Genomic DNA, 16,846 nt, shown 5'->3' on the forward strand with positions numbered 1-16,846 from the left:
AGGGGTGTCGGCTCGGTCGATGCGCCCCAGAGGGGGCGGTCTGACTTTACGTCGGGGTGGCGGCCCCGGATGTGGTGCGACGTTCGTGGTCTGCGAGCGGTTGCCCTGAGCAGCGTGCGCTGCGGGCAGCTGGGTTGTGCGGCGTTGCTGCTCGAGGGGAGCGGTGGTATGGCGACGTGACAATGGTTGCGGTAGTCGGCTCTTCTCCGGCATGTCCACAATTTTGCCTCGGTTTACTTGTTGTTGTGGAGTCGAAGCTGCGGCAGCGGTGCCCTGTGGTGTACGATGACTGGCTGTAGGTGGCCCGTTCGGCGATCTTCCGTGGCGCCAGTCATGCCAAGTTTTGTTCTGCTAAGATCTCTGTCAGAGTCGGAGCTACCTTGTCTAGCCGCAAGTCGACTTGTCATCGATTAGGGTGGGCTTTGCCCTGTGTGTTTCAGTCTATGAGAGTGGGCTTGGCTCTTGTTGTTTTGATTTTTGCCCGGTTTTCCATAATTAACTGGACAATTCTCTTTTGCTTAATTAATAGATGAGGCAATCTTTGCCTCCGTTTCAAAAAAAAAATCTCTTTGGTGTTGGGTTGATTACTATATTGCCAACAAAGCTTTCCAGAAACATTTCCCGAACTTCTGAAAATATAATACGTGTACAGCTATGTCATCACGGCACTCAGCTTCTTGCGTCATATCATAACCAGTAGTAACCGGGATAACAATATTTCTCCCTTGGGACTTAAACAGGACAATGACCATACAAAATTTGCCAAGGCACTCCTTGATGCTTGGAAACTGCGCTCGCCGCCTACAGCACGGCATGCCTCAACGATGATGTGCACCTAAGCGGTTTTCTTTGAAGATTTCTTGTGGATTTTCTTCTGGGGCTTCAACTTACTTGATCCGGATGACGACGATTGCTTGTCTTTCCTCCTCTTGTTGTCCTTCTTCACCTTGTACATCGTGATTGCCTGTTATCAGAGTTATTTACAGCACTTGTTAGATGGTGGACTAGACAAATGGGAGTGGTGCATATACTGAATTCTGGAGCTTGCCTTGCTGACATCCAACGGTTCCTCGAAGTTCTTGGCCAGTAGACTGTTCAGGATCTTGTCGTTTTGCTGTTTCTCCAGGTTGCCCATTCCTTTCCCTTCAACAACAGGGAGGAACTGCAGAAAAGAAACGGCTAAGCTAACCAAAATATCAACTTACAAAGGCGTGCGGATTTACAAAAGGCAAACAGGTTCATAGGAGAAAAAACCTTTCTGTTTTTGCCAGCCTTCTTGAGAGGTTTCTCGCCAGGCAACTTTTTGTCGAACTTCCCACCGCTAGCCGTTGCTGCAGAAGCCATACCAGCGACATTCTCGAGGTCTTCCTTCTTAGCTTTTCTTGGCAGATCAGCTTTAGTTCCTGTGATGGGCACGGACGTGGCAGCGAGCTGTATATGACTGCATGATGTTTTTCAGAAAGCTGTTATATGAGAAACTTGAGTTGCTAATGTAATGAATAACACACATAGTGCATCAGGTATACAGATTATAGTAGCTAGTAGGAAAGGATTACCTTGGCAGAGCACCAACTTTTGCAGCATTCTTCAAATTCCCAAGTCTGTTCTTTTCTTGTTTATCGACCCTGCCCTTCTTCTCTTCCCTTCTTTGAGCAAAAGGATCAACACCAGGCTCTGTAAAAATCATATTTGATTAAAAGGGTAACAGAATGCAAATAGGTTTGAAGAAACATATAAATTTGAGAAGTAATTACATTGATAATGAAGACTCAAGAAATTCAGTGTCAGTCACAAAATGAGAAAGATCATTGGGAATTATAAAATGATAGATGAACCAAATTATTGAACAAAGCAGAAGCATGCAGGCTGTTAAGCATTTATGTCACAGCTCATGATAACTACGATTGGGCATGGGGAAAGCTTGAAAAGATTACTAATCTTTCTACAAAACATGATTCAGCAGCCATAGGTTTCAAGACACATATACATTTAAGAACAAATTACATTGACAACAAAGACTCGTTAGATTCAGTTGGTCATATATGAAAAGAGCATTGGAGATTTGAAGTAAAAGCTGGATTAAATCAGTGTACATAAGCAGAAGCATGCAGGCTGTTAAGCGTTTGTGTCACTTGTACTTGGCCCAGGGAAAGCTCTAAAAGATTACTAATGTTGCTACAACACAAGATTCACCAGCCATAGACACAGAAGACAAAGTTGCTAACCGTCTGTCAATTTGGCTTCAATGATGGGAACGTCCCTATCATCATTAACACGATCATAGCCATACGTCCGCTTCCAGGAATTAGTTTGCTCATCCCATGCACGCTTGTTCTTCTTGTGCTTGATAATCCCTACAAGAATGTTACTGTTACACACAGTCCGAAGCAAATACTCTTCCAATAAAAAACACCCAGAAAGCCAGCGAGAATAAGAGGTTCACCTTTCGACTTTGCGAACTGCTCCCACTTGGTAGGAGGCTTTGGCCTTGGTAACTGGTAACATGAAAGAAAGATAAAGATTAGACATTCTGCGGTTTGAAAATGAATCCATGCATCAAGATAAAGCAGGTCTCCATTCAGCTTGATGTCATGTTTACCGAGCAGCCCAGAGCAAGAATGTAAAACTAGAATCCATGCAAAGAATCAACTACAGTAATATGCTAGCTGTAGTTCCATGGCAGTAGGTTACTCTCGCATCTGTAACATCATTTCTTCATATGTTGAAGAAGCAATTTCCACCATAGTCCATAGGGACTTCAACTCCACCACATCTTCAGCATGAAAATTCGAAAAATTAAGCAGCCAGCGTCCCACAGAAACGGCACACCAATCTACTCCGGCACTCGCAGAATAGCAGCAGGCAGCAGTAATTATATTCACTATAGTAACAGATCGACATCGTCCGACACTAGCGAGCAGAGATGGTACGAGGGGGAGGGAGAGAGATGTAATCTTCTCACATGCTTCTCGCGGGGCAGGCGGTTGGTGGGCGGCGGGAGGCGGACGACGGGGCCGTCGCGGCCCTCGGTGGCGGGCAGCGAGAAGAGGGCGTTGGCGACGGCCTGCGCGAGCTCCGTGGCCTTCCGCAGGCACTCGTCCCGCAGCTCCGCCCGGGACGACGCGGCGCCGGCGGCGAGGTGGTGCGAGGGGTCGTAGGCCATGAGGTGGCCCAGGTCCACCTCGAAGTTGGTGGCGGACGCGGAGGCGGCGGCGGCGGCTTCTTCCGCCATGGCTGCGGCGAGGGTGCGGGGGTGCGGAGCTAGGGTTGGTGGTTTGAGTGGGAACCCCTACGCGACGCGTTCTGCGGCAATTTGTCGTCGAATCGCACTGTCGCGATGGGATGTGGGCCGGCCCACGAGGGCATTCATGTAGCGCTCCTCTGTAGCAAAAACAAAAATCCTTTTTTTGCGATTTTCCTCTGTTTTCCCTTATGTTTTTCAACCGATTTTCCTTTGAAAACCCCGTATGCTGAAATAGATTAAAAAATAATTATTGGGTGATAAAAATAACTTATTTTAAAATTTGAGCTTTTTTGTAAAAATATTAATTTTTAAAAAATGTTTGTTTACATCTTTTGGAAAACACACGAATATTTTTTTAACTTTGTGAACCTGTTTTTTAGTTATAAAAATTTATTTATCTTTATGAGTTTTTTTAAGATTATGATTTTTTTTCTAGTGTATGCCTATTATAGTATACTCCTATGTGTAAACTAAACAAGACAGTATATCTTTGCCACGTATGAAACTAGTTTGTCTACATCTTAGGTCAAATAAAAGGTCTACATCTCGGCATAGGTCATTGTTCATGCCCATCTCACGGTTGTGGAGCCAAGACCGCCTTCCGACTAGTTCGTGGATCATCGATCTCAGGTGTCGAGTCAAAATCACGAGCTGAATTTCAGATTCGACGATTTTGTGGAACCAGGACACGGAGATCTCATCCTCCGAATGTCAAATGAAGAATCTTTCCTATTCTTTTTTCTTAAACATTATGTCGGGCTTTGACATCCATCTTTTTTCTCCTTTGTTTTATCAAAAAATTCCACCAATTTTTTCTTGAGAACTGCTTTAACTAGTCCATGTCTTATTGAGTTATTGAACAAAAATTTAAATCAACAATGATGGTTTAACTACCATTTTTATATATAATAATCACATTAATAATAAAATGACAGGTAAATCGAAGTGAGTACACACGAAAAATTTGTGCCTTCGCAATCCATTGGTAGATATCTAGTAGCTACTACAAACATGAGGTTGCACTATCGTCTTGCCTCGGAAGCTTTCTCTTTGCTAGGAGCAACTGTAGCAAATACCATAAAATCTCGTGTCGTAAAGGGTTTTTAGTGTATCCCCTAAAACATATTTATGATACAGAGCAGGTTCTGGCAGAATATGTACCATAAAAACCGTACGCAAAAACGGATTTGCACAAATTTGACTTTCCTATGCATATGAAGAGTACCTACGACTTTAATTTAACATCTATATTAATAAAAAATCAAAACTCAACAACATACAATAGTTTTCAAGTTCTAAGCATTTAAATTTCAATCTCGTCTATAGTTTTAGAGCCAAAAGGAAGACCAGGCATAGAACAAGTGTCAGTCAAATACAAAAAAAAACATGACCAAAAGCATGATAGTCGAACGAGACCAACTGGAGTAAAGTACATTAAAGTTTTACAACGAAAATTCGATGATTTTTTTTTAGTAAGCCGTGGTGTGTGCAAGGCTATTATAGTCTATGTGTAAACTAAACAAAACGATATACATATCCTACATATGAAACTGACCCGTTTGCATCTTAGGTCAAATAGAATGTACCGTAAAAATGAGGAGTCAAATTGCACTATTGTCGATGCCGGACAGGATCTATTCTATTCGCGACGTTTGCCTCGCCATGTTGTCGAGTTCGACTCCGGCAGCCTCGTTTTTGACTCTACGGTTATGGACCTCATGTCTGACTATCACTCAGCATGTCGGACTACTATGCCACGTCTTCGATGGGATGTAGAGTTGGCCCTCATGAGGTAGGTCATTGGTCGTGCCCATCTATGATAGATCATAGGAATGCATCCAAATGGCTCGCTAGATCAACGATCTCAAGCGTGGAATCATATCATGAGCTGAATTTCAGATTTGAAAATTTTATGGAGTCGGGACTAGGAGATCTCATCCTTCGAGGGTCGAATAAAGAATCTCTCCTATTTCCTTAAAGGAATGTACATAGGGTTTTGTCATCCATCGTTTTTTCTCACCCCTCCTTTCCACCTCCTTCGTTTCTGGTTTTTATTGAATAACATGCATAAAGAACCATCTTTAACGGTCCATGTCTTATTGATTTATCAGATAAAACCATATTTTCAAGTCAATAGTAATGGTTTCACTACCATTTTGATATGTTCACACTTTTTATAAAACAACTTGTAAATCAAGGTGACTACATACTTACTAAATATTTATGCATTTTACAATCCATGGGCAGTCATCTCTACTACTTAAAAAATGAAATTTGTTTTTACGTGAGACATAGTGCTTCATACGCACCCTCCCATTTCCTCTCTCCATTTTAGTATTTTCTCCTATAAATTGTTGTTTTTACCGCTTTTCCTTAAAAAAGCATCTTAACTGTCTTACCTTTTATTGACTTACAAAATGAAATTATATTTTTTGTTAAACCAATATTTTTTACCAAACAAATGATTTTTAGTTGGGCAGGTAAATCATGGGCAGGAATTTATATTTATTTACACTACTATCATATTAACGCGGGCAGATAAATCACGGGTTAACATATCAGAATATTCATATTCTATCCTAAAAAAAAGAATATTCATATTCTTGCAATGACAATTTTATCTACTCCAAATTTTCATCTCAAAAAAAAAAAAACTACTTCAAACATGAGGGGGCAGGCTGCACCATCGTCCGGCCCGGGAGCTTCCTCTTCGCTCTGCTCGTGTTCGACTCGACTCCATCCTCCGACCCGCAGAGCCTCCTGGAAGTGGAAGCAAGCGAAGCACGCTAGGGTTTTCCTTCCGCCGGGGACCCCGCAGGCCCAAGGCTCGTCGGCGAGGGGGAGCGCGGACGGCGGCAGCCATGGCGTCCACCAAGGTGCAGCGGATCATGACCCAGCCCATCAACCTCATCTTCCGCTTCCTCCAGAGCGTACGCCCCTCCCTTTCTTCTCCTTCCCCTTTGTTTGTTTCCTCGTGCTCGCGCCTGGGTGTCGCTGACCTCGTCTCCTCCGCCCGAGCAGAAGGCGCGCATCCAGATCTGGCTCTTCGAGCAGAAGGACGTGCGGATCGAGGGCAGGATCATCGTAAGTGGTTTCTAATTTGTGGCGCTGCACAGAGTTCCACTGTGTGGGGGGATTTCAGGGGGCTTCTGCTCTGTCATTGTTGCTCTGCACTCTGTATATGGAAAATGTGGTGGTACTAGTATTTTGTTGCAGCCACATGGACGGATGAAAGATGTGCCACTCCTGTCTTGAGTTTTGTTATAGCCACATGAGGAGATAATAAAAGTGTTAACTAGCAGGCATGTAGGTTCTTGCTGCATTTCCATGCAATCTGATAGCCTATTGCTTGGTTGCAGACAGTCAAATGTTTGTTACTGTTCATGCAATCTCAGAGTGCCTGTTCATGCATTGGACACCTCTTGTTGTCAGTTTGTTACTGATTGAACGGGCGTGTGTTGACATTAAGAAAAGTAGCTCTAAACTTCGGCGATAATTTGGCAACACATACCTGATAGCCTATTGCTTGGTTCTGTTTTGCTGGCTTTATGCTTGCAATTTCTGTATAAATACCCCACAACTTATCCGCTCTGTATATATTTTTTACTCCCTCTGTTCACTTTTGTAAGACGTTTTAGACAGCTAAAATTGAACTGTTTTTGCTGTTGTCTAAAATGTCTTACAAAAGTGAACGGAGGGAGCATTTACTAAAGAATAACTGTTATGATCTAGAAACTACTATTGTTCAAAACCTTAAATACTGTATCTGTGGCCTTAAATACTGTATCTGTGGCTTTCAGCATGCACGTCGAGGTAGCATTTCCATACAGTTTTGGTGTATCGTTGAACAAAGTGGACCAGAAGCATTGTTGAATTTTAAACAAACACTTTATACTTACTGCAGCTTGTGTTGTAGGTCTTCGATGAATACATGAATCTGGTCTTGGAGGATGCTGAGGAGATCAACATCAAGAAAGACACTAGGAAGTCTCTTGGTAATGAAACGAGTACTTTGCTATCATTTATTTATTTTGTTCTCAGACTAGTGAAAACTCCATAATTTGTCTCCTCAATCATTTGCAGGTCGGATCCTCTTGAAAGGAGATAACATTACACTAATGATGAACACGTAAGTAAAAAAGCAAACCAAGTTACCTTTGTATTTGAGTTTTTTTTTGCTTTATTTGGCGTATACTTGCCTAGTATTTGCTATTCATGTTCGTTTTTCAGGGGGAAGTAACAACAGCTCAGTGACTGTTCTATTGCAAGGATAACTAACAACCAACATATCCTGAGCTCCTAGGGTTGCAAACTTGAGGCCGTAGTAGATGTTCCTCTCTGTGTTCTCATCTAAATTTGATTGTAATTATGATATATTTTGCCAGAGAGAACAGGCTCTGTGAGGTAAAAGTGTGTTATCCAGATCATGAGCTTAGCACTTGTGCTAGCTTAATTCAGAGGCATCGATGTTCTGGTGGTTTGTGCTCTCATTGAAATATGAACGTGGTGGTACTGATTGTTCTCTTGGAATTTTTTAGGCCCTTGTGTAAGATAAAAGTATCATTCTGTGAAAGTTCTTGTGACGAAGTTACTTCTCCTCAGTTTGCATTTCAGCTGCCTTTATGCTATGTTTTCATGGTGAATGTTCTTTCGTAAGCAACATCTTGTTGATTCCATGCTTGATTTGCACCACACTTAAAATTAGCTTTCTTGTAGCGGTCTTAAAAGTGCAGTGTTTTGCAAGCTTAGAATGTAGGTTTCTTGCAGCAGTCAGGAATCTAGGTTTACTTGCAAGTGCAATGTCTTGCAAGCGAGGGATAATACAGACTTTTGATTGAACAAGAAATTTGTGCACTTGGACCAAATTTACAACAGGTACCGAACATTATCACATTTCTGTTGATGTTCAAAGAACACCAAAGAAAGTGTGAGAAAATGGGCGTATCACATATGGAAGAAAACAAAATAGCAAACTGTGACAAACTTGATATTTTTTCAAACTTTGCTTTCTTTCCATCGGCTATTTGAACAACAAAAGTAACATATATATTTAACCCATGACTTGCATCTTAGTATAATTTTATACAATCATTTGGGTGATAATATGCGTTCCAGGTTTCTTGTTTATTACATCATCTTATTTAAACTGCAGACAGGAACAAGACGGGATCAACTCGTAGGCTTGTTGTTGTCTTTGCTCTTCTTGCTCATCTGAACTGCAGTGGCACCCATGATGGCAACCAGCGTGCACACCGGCACAAAGATGACGTTGGGGATTAGATGCACCTTGAACTTCTTGACCTGCGGGATGCTCTCGCCGCTCTTCTTGGCGATGATGGCCGCCGCTGGCGCAGCCAGGCCGGCCATGATGAAGAGGCTGTCGTCAACTTTGGCCTCGTGGACGTTTTCCTGCATATACTCGATGAACATCTTCTTCCTTCCAGGCTCGTCCGCCACTGCCCATTTTTTATGGAATGCCTGCAATATGCGCGTGCACCATGTTCAGTTGAGTTTTTGGACCATATGTAACAGTCAATTGCCAGATGTCCATAAATATTTACACCGAATCGGGTTTACCTCTAGTTCCCCACGGTCCGGAGTATCAAAATCTTGGCCAGGCAACACAGTGTTGAAATACCTGCAGCGTTTTCAGATGATGACACGCATAAAAGGTTGGCACAAGAAGTGCAGGCAACATAACTGCACAAACAGGAAGCTTACTTGCAGAATTCGACATATGCAAGATGAAAGTCTTTAAAGGTGCCCGTGTCCCTGTCCTTAAAATGTCGATCATAAACTTGTCCGGTTGTTACTGCGCCCAACCCTGGCACTCCTGAGAAGAACGACAGCACAAGTTAACAAATTTAGAATATGGAGCAGAAGTTCCAGCAACAGATAAAACAGTGCGGAGCCACAAGAACCATGTAATGGCACCGGCATATAGAACAAAACAAAACCATAGAAAGAACTGGGACTTGAGAACTTACCTAACTTGTTTAACGCACTGAAGGGAAGACCCATTATTGGTGCAGGTAAGAGGACAGAGATTTTTAGGATAGACCCATCAAGGGAACTCGAGTGTTTATATAGTCCCAGAGAACTAAGGGAATGCAAGCTTGGAATGCATTCCTTTCTTCCCTTTTTGTCCTACAAGTTCTCTTTCTGCCCTTTCTGGTTGATTCCTGCCCTGGGAGTGAAGTTAGAGCTGGCCTGGTTCTTGAGCTGCAGGGATTATTCGAGGGAAAACCTACCGACTCGGTTGCTAGTTGGGTTTCTGCAATATAAGGGTTAAGGTCTAGTTTCTCTTGCCTCCTAAAGAATGTTCTGCACATAATTTACCAGGTGAGTTAGGCACTGCCTAACTGCTGAAAGAATATGGTGAAAGGTTCCAATTGTGTGGCTGCGAAATAAGAGCCAACTCTTCTATACATTGAGGTTAATGAGGTGCCAAACTTCAAAAGCTCAAGTTATGGTAGTGTAATATTTAGAGCATTCTAACTTCTAACATTGCTTTTTTGCAGAACAGGGAGCTAAGCTACAAGGATGATGCTAGACGTGCTTTCTCGCACATGTATATGCTTTTGCTTGCATAAGACGAATTGAATAACCATGCTTTAGCTCATAAAGGAAAGATTCCTACTGCTGTTTCCCTTTTATGTCTTTTAGAGGCCATCTGTTTATGTTTCGAGTTCCAAGAAACCGCACGCAATTGTAGACACTTGAATTAGGTGGATAGGGCACTTCATGTAGATTCCAGCTTTGATACAAGTTGTTGTACTACAAAAAGCAGACTATTACCAGTATATACATAGACATTTGCTGTCAGAACTCACAATATCTCATGGAAGAATGTCAAAAAAAGCATTGCAATGTCTGCTTGTCACGGTTGAATGACAGTATCATATCATTACACTCTCATGTTCATTCTTGCAGGCCATGCCAAAAAATGGGCACAATTGGGCTCACCTTAATTTCCGCCCGATAATCTTGTGCCTCAGCAAGATTACACTTCAGATATTGTGGTCCAGCAAAAAATATCGCTTGGTTTCCTCATAGATCTGATGGCAGCCCATAAAAAGATCAGATTCCCCTCCTTTACTCAAATCATAATGATCAGATCATACTTTGGCATTTTGAATTTATGTAGGCCATTTCAAGAATTCTGCTCAACCCAGGTAGATCCGACATCCTTTTCGAAACCCCTGTCCTTCATCACCTCCCGCAGCTTGTTAATCTCCTCCCACAAGCCAGCACTCGCATACAAATTTGACAGCTCGACATAAATCCCAGCATTCCTAGGCTCCAGTTCAATTGCCTTCCGAGCTGCCAGTCTCCCAAGCTCAACATTGCGGCAATCACAGCAAGCACTGAGAAGAGCGCCCCATGTAGAGACACCAATATTACCTCCACATTCCTCCCTGGTAGCGATCTCCCATGCCCTGGCTACTTCTCCTGCCCGGCATAGCATGTTGACCACACAACCATAGTGCTCTGGTGTGGGCACCAGCCCGTACTCTGCGCGCATAGACTCAAAATATCTGAGCCCCTTGGCAACCTCCCCAGCATGCTGGCATGCTGAGAGCACGGCCAGAATAGCCAGATCGTCAGGCCTGACCCCGAAAGCCACCATCTGGTCATAAGTCTGGATGACCTCCTTGCACTGCCCGTGCCGCCCATAGGCGTTCAGCATCGCCGTCCATAGCACAACATCGTCTCCACCATCGTTGGCCCGCAGCACCAGCCTGAACACCCGCTCCGCGTGTCCAACGAGCCCGCATTTGGCGTACATGTCCACGAGCGCGCTGATCAGGAACACATCGGACCCCACATCTCTCACCCTTCTGATCGCATGCCCATGCGCCTCGCCGCCCAGATCAGCATTCGCCGTCTCTCCGCAGGCCCTCACCACGGCCGTCATCGTGTACCCGTCGGCCGGCAGCCCATACTCCGGAAACCTCCTCGCGAACTCCAGAGCCGGGGTCCACTTCCCCGCGCCCACGTAGGCCGCGAGAACGGCGTTCCCGAAGACGCCATTCCTGACGGGGCTTTCGTCGAACAGCCTGCGGGCGTCCAGGAACCGGCCGGACCCGCCGTAGAACGCGGCGAGCGCGCAGGAAACGAAGACGCTGCCGAGCCACCCGGACCTCGCGGCGAGCGCGTGGAGAGGCCCCGCCTGGGCCGCGGAGGCGTGGCGGAGCGCGGAGCAGAGCGCGTAGGAGTCGAGCGGGCCGGCGGCGGCGGGGCAGCGGTGCGCGAGCGCGAGGGCGGGGAGGGCGAGGGAGCGGAGGCGGGGGTGCGGGGAGGTGGAGGCGGCGGCGAGCAGGGAGTTGAAGGAGAGGCGGGGAGGGAGGCGGGAAGGGGAGGATCTGAGGAGCGCGGCGTGGAGCACGGCGGCGGGGTTCGGCGCCACCGGAAGGGAGGGCGGCGGCAGCATTCAAAAGAAGCGTTTTTTTTGCTTGGTGGTTTACTGGAGTACTGCCGTACAAGAGAGTTACTATCAGCTTTTGGCTATTTTATTTCTTTATTTACGCTCTGATATTTAGGCATTTTTTTTAAAACACCATTTGTGTTTTATTCAACCCAACACATGATGACATTTCTTTTACGAAAAGCACTCGGATCTATTATAAAAGCTCACCATAAGTACACAAAACCGCAAACATAATAAAACATTAGTGCATCGAGGTCTCTAGGCCACCTAACAACCACTACCAATGCCGCATGTTGTCGCCGCTTCACCACCAGAGCTGGCCTGACCTTGCCGATGACAACCGGAAAGTCTTCGTGCGTGTGCCCCCTAATGACCAATGATCTAGAGACACAGTCATGGTCGTTGAGCCCTTGAATCAATATGAAGCACCTGACACCAAATCTCGTCATCGGTCACGCATGATAAGAAACTCTAACCTTGCTGCCCCAATGAGATGTTGGGAATCTACGTCAAGCTTCGTTGATTCCGTCCAAATGGACGAACACAGGGAGGATCGGAGCTCGGAAGACCAATTCAAAGAAGAAGCGTCGCCATTCGCCCGAACGCGGCACCTGCGAGGACTAAAATACCCTAACCTAAATTACTAGGCACCGAGATTCCCCTCCCACCACTAATCGCTGCCCGCTGGAGTGACGGGCATAGGGAGGCGAATCCACAGGCTCGCCGACAAAGCCTGAAAGGGTTGAGTTTACCCTAGTCACCGAGAAGGACCGAAGGAAACACTCGTGTAAAACTTGAGTGAGCTTATGTTTGAATGCAGTGCTCACATTCTACAGTAGAATGTGTAGACTGGTTGTTCATCACAATGAATTCATATTTATTATTGTTAAAATTTATCTTTTTTGTGAAATGAAGCTCGAGCTTTTGCAATCGAATACTTTTAGAGAAATCTTCTGCAGTTGACTTTGAAGAACTTGGGCGTTCAGAAACATGTAAAAATGACGGGGATCAAATCCGTTTCGCGTGAATTGATGTTTGTAATGATTTTATTTTCAGAATTATTACATCATTGGATTTCGGGTTGACGAACCTTACACCATTTAGGTTTTTTGTTGGGCCGTGCCTCTATGGCTTTGCATGTGTCATTGCCAGCTAGAATGGGGCAACCTCCCCTGTAAAAAAAGTGATAGAGTGGGTGGACAAGATCATCCAAGAAAGAAAAAAAGTTTCAATTCGACCCATCTCCTCCCTTTTCTGTAAAATCAAGGGCCACTCCTTTTCTAGACAATGCTCTTCATCGTCAAATTCAAATGTCTCCCTCTCTACATCTTTTTTTCATCCTCCATCGAGCCCTTTCTAGGTGTTATTTGAGTAGAGTAGTAATTAGAGCACGTTCCTACATCCAAGTGGTGAGGTCAACTGGTGCAGTACAGATGCGTCCACGGTCCCAAAGTGTCGAGGTGGATGTTATAGAGAACTTCAAAAGGTGAGGTGCTGAGAGCAAAGTGACGCGTAGAGGTATTATTATAAATAAATAATAAATAAATAAAAGAGTGCGGCTGTAGACAAGGATGTCATCAATAAAGATTAGGACCCCCTTTTTCGCAACAACGGTGCGAGGATGATGTTCATAGTGTTCTGGAATGTCGCGGGAGTGTTGATCAGTCCATGTGGGATCACCTTGTACTCCAAGTAGCTGCCTGTGATACATTTTAAATGTCGTCTTGTGTTCATCTTCAGGACACATTCTGATTTGGTGGTAGCCAGCCCTTAAATCCAAGCTTGTCAACTGCTCGGATCCAACCAGTTCATCTAGCACTTGTTCACTAATCGGCAAGAGGAAGCTCTCTTTGCTTGTGAGAGCGTTGCAACGCCGGAAGCCAATGCGCAAACGTCAGCGCAAATGGTTTTTCTGCGCCAAGAGAACAGGGGTGGCATAGGGGCTGTAGTTGGGTTGCATTATTGCATGACTCCTTGCCGTAGCGTAGCATTTCTTTGATCTGAGCTTCACCTTTTGGTTGTAAGCATTTCGTATCAAGTGATGAAGTTAATGGCTGAAGACTAAATGCGACTTCTGTCTGCCCTCCTGCCTGTTGTATCTTCGGTAGCAGCAGGTTTTTTTTGGTTAAACCTATGCCGGACTTATTGACTTGGATCTACTAGTGACTGTCATTTAGTATCCTAAACTAGTGTTGGAAATATGCCCTAGAGGCAATAATAAATAGGTTATTATTATATTTCCTTGTTCATGATAATCGTTTATTATCCATGCTAGAATTGTATTGATAGGAAACTCAGATACATGTGTGGATACATAGACAACACCATGTCCCTAGTAAGCCTCTAGTTGACTAGCTCGTTGATCAATAGATGGTTACGGTTTCCTGACCATGGACATTGGATGTCGTTGATAACGGGATCACACCATTAGGAGAATGATGTGATGGACAAGACCCAATCCTAAGCCTAGCACAAGATCGTGTAGTTCGTTTGCTCAGAGCTTTTCTAATGTCAAGTATCATTTCCTTAGACCATGAGATTGTGCAACTCCCGGATACCGTAGGAATGCTTTGGGTGTGCCAAACGTCACAACGTAACTGGGTGGCTATAAAGGTGCACTACGGGTATCACCGAAAGTGTTTGTTGGGTTGGCACGAATCGAGACTGGGATTTGTCACTCCGTGTAAACGGAGAGGTATCTCTGGGCCCACTCGGTAGGACATCATCATAATGTGCACAGTGTGACCAAGGAGTTGATCACGGGATGATGTGAGTTACGGAACGAGTAAAGAGACTTGCCGGTAACGAGATTGAACAAGGTATAGGGATACCGACGATCGAATCTCGGGCAAGTAACATACCGATGGACAAAGGGAATTGCATACGGGATTGATTGAATCCCCGACATCGTGGTTCATCCGATGAGATCATCGTGAAACATGTGGGAGCCAACATGGGTATCCAGATCCCGCTGTTGGTTATTGACCGGAGAACGTCTCGGTCATGTCTGCATGGTTCCCGAACCCGTAGGGTCTACACGCTTAAGGTTCGATGACGCTAGGGTTATAGGGAAAGTATATATGTGGTTACCGAATGTTGTTCGGAGTCCCGGATGAGATCCCGGACGTCACGAGGAGTTCCGGAATGGTCCGGAGGTAAAGATTTATATATGGAAAGTTGTTGTTCGGGTTCCGGGAAAAGTTCGGGTTTTTTCGGTATTGTACCGGGAAGCTTCCAGAAGGTTCCGGAGGATTCCGGAGGGGTCCGGAGGTCCGGAAAATGTTCCACCACGTCCAATACAGCAGCATGGGCTGTAAGGGGGGCGCCCTAGCCTTAATGGGCCAGGGGCACCAGCCCCCCCAAGGCCCATGCGCATGGGAGAGGGGAAACCCTAAGGGGGAGGGCCTCCACTTGACTTGGGAGGCACTCCTCCCCCCTTTGGCCGCCCCCCAAGCCCCATCTAGGGCTAGCCGCACCCCTTGAGGGGGGAAACCCTAGATGGGGGCGCAGCCCTCCCCCTCCCCTATATATATTGAGGTTTTGGGCTGCCATAGACACGAGAACGTCTCTCTTTCGGTGCAGCCCTACCCCTCTCCCTCCTCCTCCTCTCCCGCGGTGCTTGGCGAAGCCCTGCGGGATTGCCACGCTCCTCCACCACCACCATGCCGTCGTGTTGCTGCTGGATGGAGTCTTCCCCAACCTCTCCCTCTCTGCTTGCTGGATCAAGGCGTGGGAGACGTCACCGGGCTGCACGTGTGTTGAACGCGGAGGCACCGTTCTTTCGGTGCTTAGATCGGAATCAACCGCGATCTGAATCGCTACGAGTACGACTCCCTCATCCGCGTTCTTGCAACGCTTCCGCATCGCGATCTACAAGGGTATGTAGATTCACTCCCCTTCCCCTCGTTGCTAGATTACTCCATAGATTGATCTTGGTGATGCGTAGAAAATTTTGAATTTCTGCTACGTTCCCCAACAACTAGAACATGAAGGCGCGCGTTGCCGCGCCCCGTCCATCTTGAAAAGAAAGATATAATCAAGATGGTTAAAACATATTATTCTATTTTAACATTTCATATTAGTAAGGTTGAATTAAACATTTTTAGTGTAAAAACTTATCTGAATGGTTAAGCTAAACCATATCTTTCACATGAAATTCAATGGGCAATAAGTCAAGAGCTGAATAAACAGAGTAATAGCAATTGTAACATTTTTGTTTTTACTCTCGAGGACAGTCACAAATATTAATGATCAAATTACATGTCAAGCATCTTGTGCAAAGCACAAACTAACACTGATGACTTGTGTGGTGATGAAATTCAATCTTATTCATACAAAAAACAACTACATCCTTCTAGGAAGGTTTGTCCGAAACCATGGTTTTAAATAGCCAGAAGGCCAAAAACAACCATCTGTATACTTCACATCTATCACACATGATGCTACATGCCTTGATCATAGTATGTGAAATATGAACATACTTCTTAGCTAGACTATGTTGTTTGAAACCTTGGATGGAAGACGCACAATTACATTAATAGCAACACATAAGAAAGGAGTTGAGAGAAATCAAACATATTACTATACTCATGTTTTCCTTGTAAGATGCATATTATGTCTCTCCATGACAGCATGTTTGCCAGCAGTAGAGGGAGGGATATGGATATATATTGCTAGATATTAATAAAACATGGGCAAATAAAGTCTTGTAAAAATATAACCATTCGAAACTAAAAAATAAACAAATGTAAGACACTGCTACTGTCATAAAGATTGGCTAGAGAGAGAAGCAAGCAATAGATTTGTTCCATGCATAATTCATCTTCATCCTGGCACAACTTACCGATACTTGCATTCTTCCATTCTTCTTTGTCCCTTAGCTTTGATATTCTCTTTCCTAATAACAATAATATAAAGATTCCATGGTTTTGATGCTATGAGTTTCTTAAATATAAAGATACTTATGTGCCAAAAGATTGCACGTGGTGAATATGCACATATTGTACATTTCTAGAAAGCTAGGTACATGAGAAAATTAATCATGCATCACTTAGCAGGTGAATAAAATTCTTGAGAGAATTGAGCATAATAATCACATAAATACGTTCAATGGGTATTGTCGATCAGGCTACTTACAGGTTCTGCCGAAGCGGTAGTGCAGTAGGGGGTGA

At 44.6% G+C, this 16,846-nt stretch overlaps 3 protein-coding genes across 4 annotated transcripts; 1 reads left to right on the forward strand and 2 right to left on the reverse strand.

Annotated features, from left to right (window-relative positions):
• Positions 1-605: 605 nt before the first annotated feature.
• On the reverse strand, positions 606-3,292 carry LOC123143554 (ribosome biogenesis regulatory protein homolog). The gene is made up of 7 exons (XM_044562502.1): positions 2,963-3,292; positions 2,444-2,495; positions 2,226-2,354; positions 1,557-1,674; positions 1,255-1,441; positions 1,049-1,162; positions 606-964 (listed from the first exon to the last, which is right to left on the reverse strand). The coding sequence occupies exons 1-7, from the start codon at positions 3,230-3,232 to the stop codon at positions 836-838; spliced, it is 999 nt and encodes a 332-aa protein (XP_044418437.1). The 5' UTR covers positions 3,233-3,292; the 3' UTR covers positions 606-835.
• Positions 3,293-5,904: 2,612 nt separating this feature from the next.
• On the forward strand, positions 5,905-7,845 carry LOC123143556 (small nuclear ribonucleoprotein E). 2 transcript variants are annotated; one of them, XM_044562504.1, is made up of 5 exons: positions 5,905-6,174; positions 6,266-6,328; positions 7,161-7,239; positions 7,328-7,373; positions 7,475-7,766. In XM_044562504.1, exons 1-5 carry the CDS (start codon positions 6,106-6,108, stop codon positions 7,482-7,484), a joined length of 267 nt encoding a protein of 88 aa, XP_044418439.1. In that variant the 5' UTR covers positions 5,905-6,105; the 3' UTR covers positions 7,485-7,766. The 2 variants fall into 2 exon arrangements, 1 of the variants encoding a protein (XP_044418439.1); XR_006470939.1 differs by having other exon boundaries at positions 7,161-7,373; positions 7,475-7,845.
• A 373-nt stretch (positions 7,846-8,218) lies between these two features.
• Positions 8,219-9,468, reverse strand: LOC123143555 (uncharacterized). The gene is made up of 4 exons (XM_044562503.1): positions 9,232-9,468; positions 8,966-9,077; positions 8,822-8,882; positions 8,219-8,722 (listed from the first exon to the last, which is right to left on the reverse strand). Exons 1-4 carry the CDS (start codon positions 9,263-9,265, stop codon positions 8,414-8,416), a joined length of 516 nt encoding a protein of 171 aa, XP_044418438.1. The 5' UTR covers positions 9,266-9,468; the 3' UTR covers positions 8,219-8,413.
• Positions 9,469-16,846: the final 7,378 nt, after the last annotated feature.

Source organism: Triticum aestivum, chromosome 6D, assembly GCF_018294505.1.
Source record: "Triticum aestivum cultivar Chinese Spring chromosome 6D, IWGSC CS RefSeq v2.1, whole genome shotgun sequence".
NCBI lineage: Eukaryota > Viridiplantae > Streptophyta > Magnoliopsida > Poales > Poaceae > Triticum > Triticum aestivum.

What these genes read in the sequence shown, in the direction of transcription:
- LOC123143556 (XM_044562504.1), top strand. Translation starts at nt 6,106, where the DNA reads ATGGCGTCCACCAAGGTGCAGCGGATCATGACCCAGCCCATCAACCTC. An exon ending in GGATCGAGGGCAGGATCATC is followed by an intron (nt 6,329 to 7,160) that starts GTAAGTGGTTTC and finishes CTTGTGTTGTAG; the next exon opens with GTCTTCGATGAATACATGAA. An exon ending in AGACACTAGGAAGTCTCTTG is followed by an intron (nt 7,240 to 7,327) that starts GTAATGAAACGA and finishes AATCATTTGCAG; the next exon opens with GTCGGATCCTCTTGAAAGGA.
- LOC123143554 (XM_044562502.1), bottom strand. Translation starts at nt 3,232, where the DNA reads ATGGCGGAAGAAGCCGCCGCCGCCGCCTCCGCGTCCGCCACCAACTTC. An exon ending in TGAAGCCAAATTGACAGACG is followed by an intron (nt 1,675 to 2,225) that starts GTTAGCAACTTT and finishes TGATTTTTACAG; the next exon opens with AGCCTGGTGTTGATCCTTTT. An exon ending in AACCGTTGGATGTCAGCAAG is followed by an intron (nt 965 to 1,048) that starts GCAAGCTCCAGA and finishes CTCTGATAACAG; the next exon opens with GCAATCACGATGTACAAGGT.
- LOC123143555 (XM_044562503.1), bottom strand. Translation starts at nt 9,265, where the DNA reads ATGGGTCTTCCCTTCAGTGCGTTAAACAAGTTAG. An exon ending in GCATATGTCGAATTCTGCAA is followed by an intron (nt 8,883 to 8,965) that starts GTAAGCTTCCTG and finishes AAAACGCTGCAG; the next exon opens with GTATTTCAACACTGTGTTGC. An exon ending in CGGACCGTGGGGAACTAGAG is followed by an intron (nt 8,723 to 8,821) that starts GTAAACCCGATT and finishes CGCATATTGCAG; the next exon opens with GCATTCCATAAAAAATGGGC.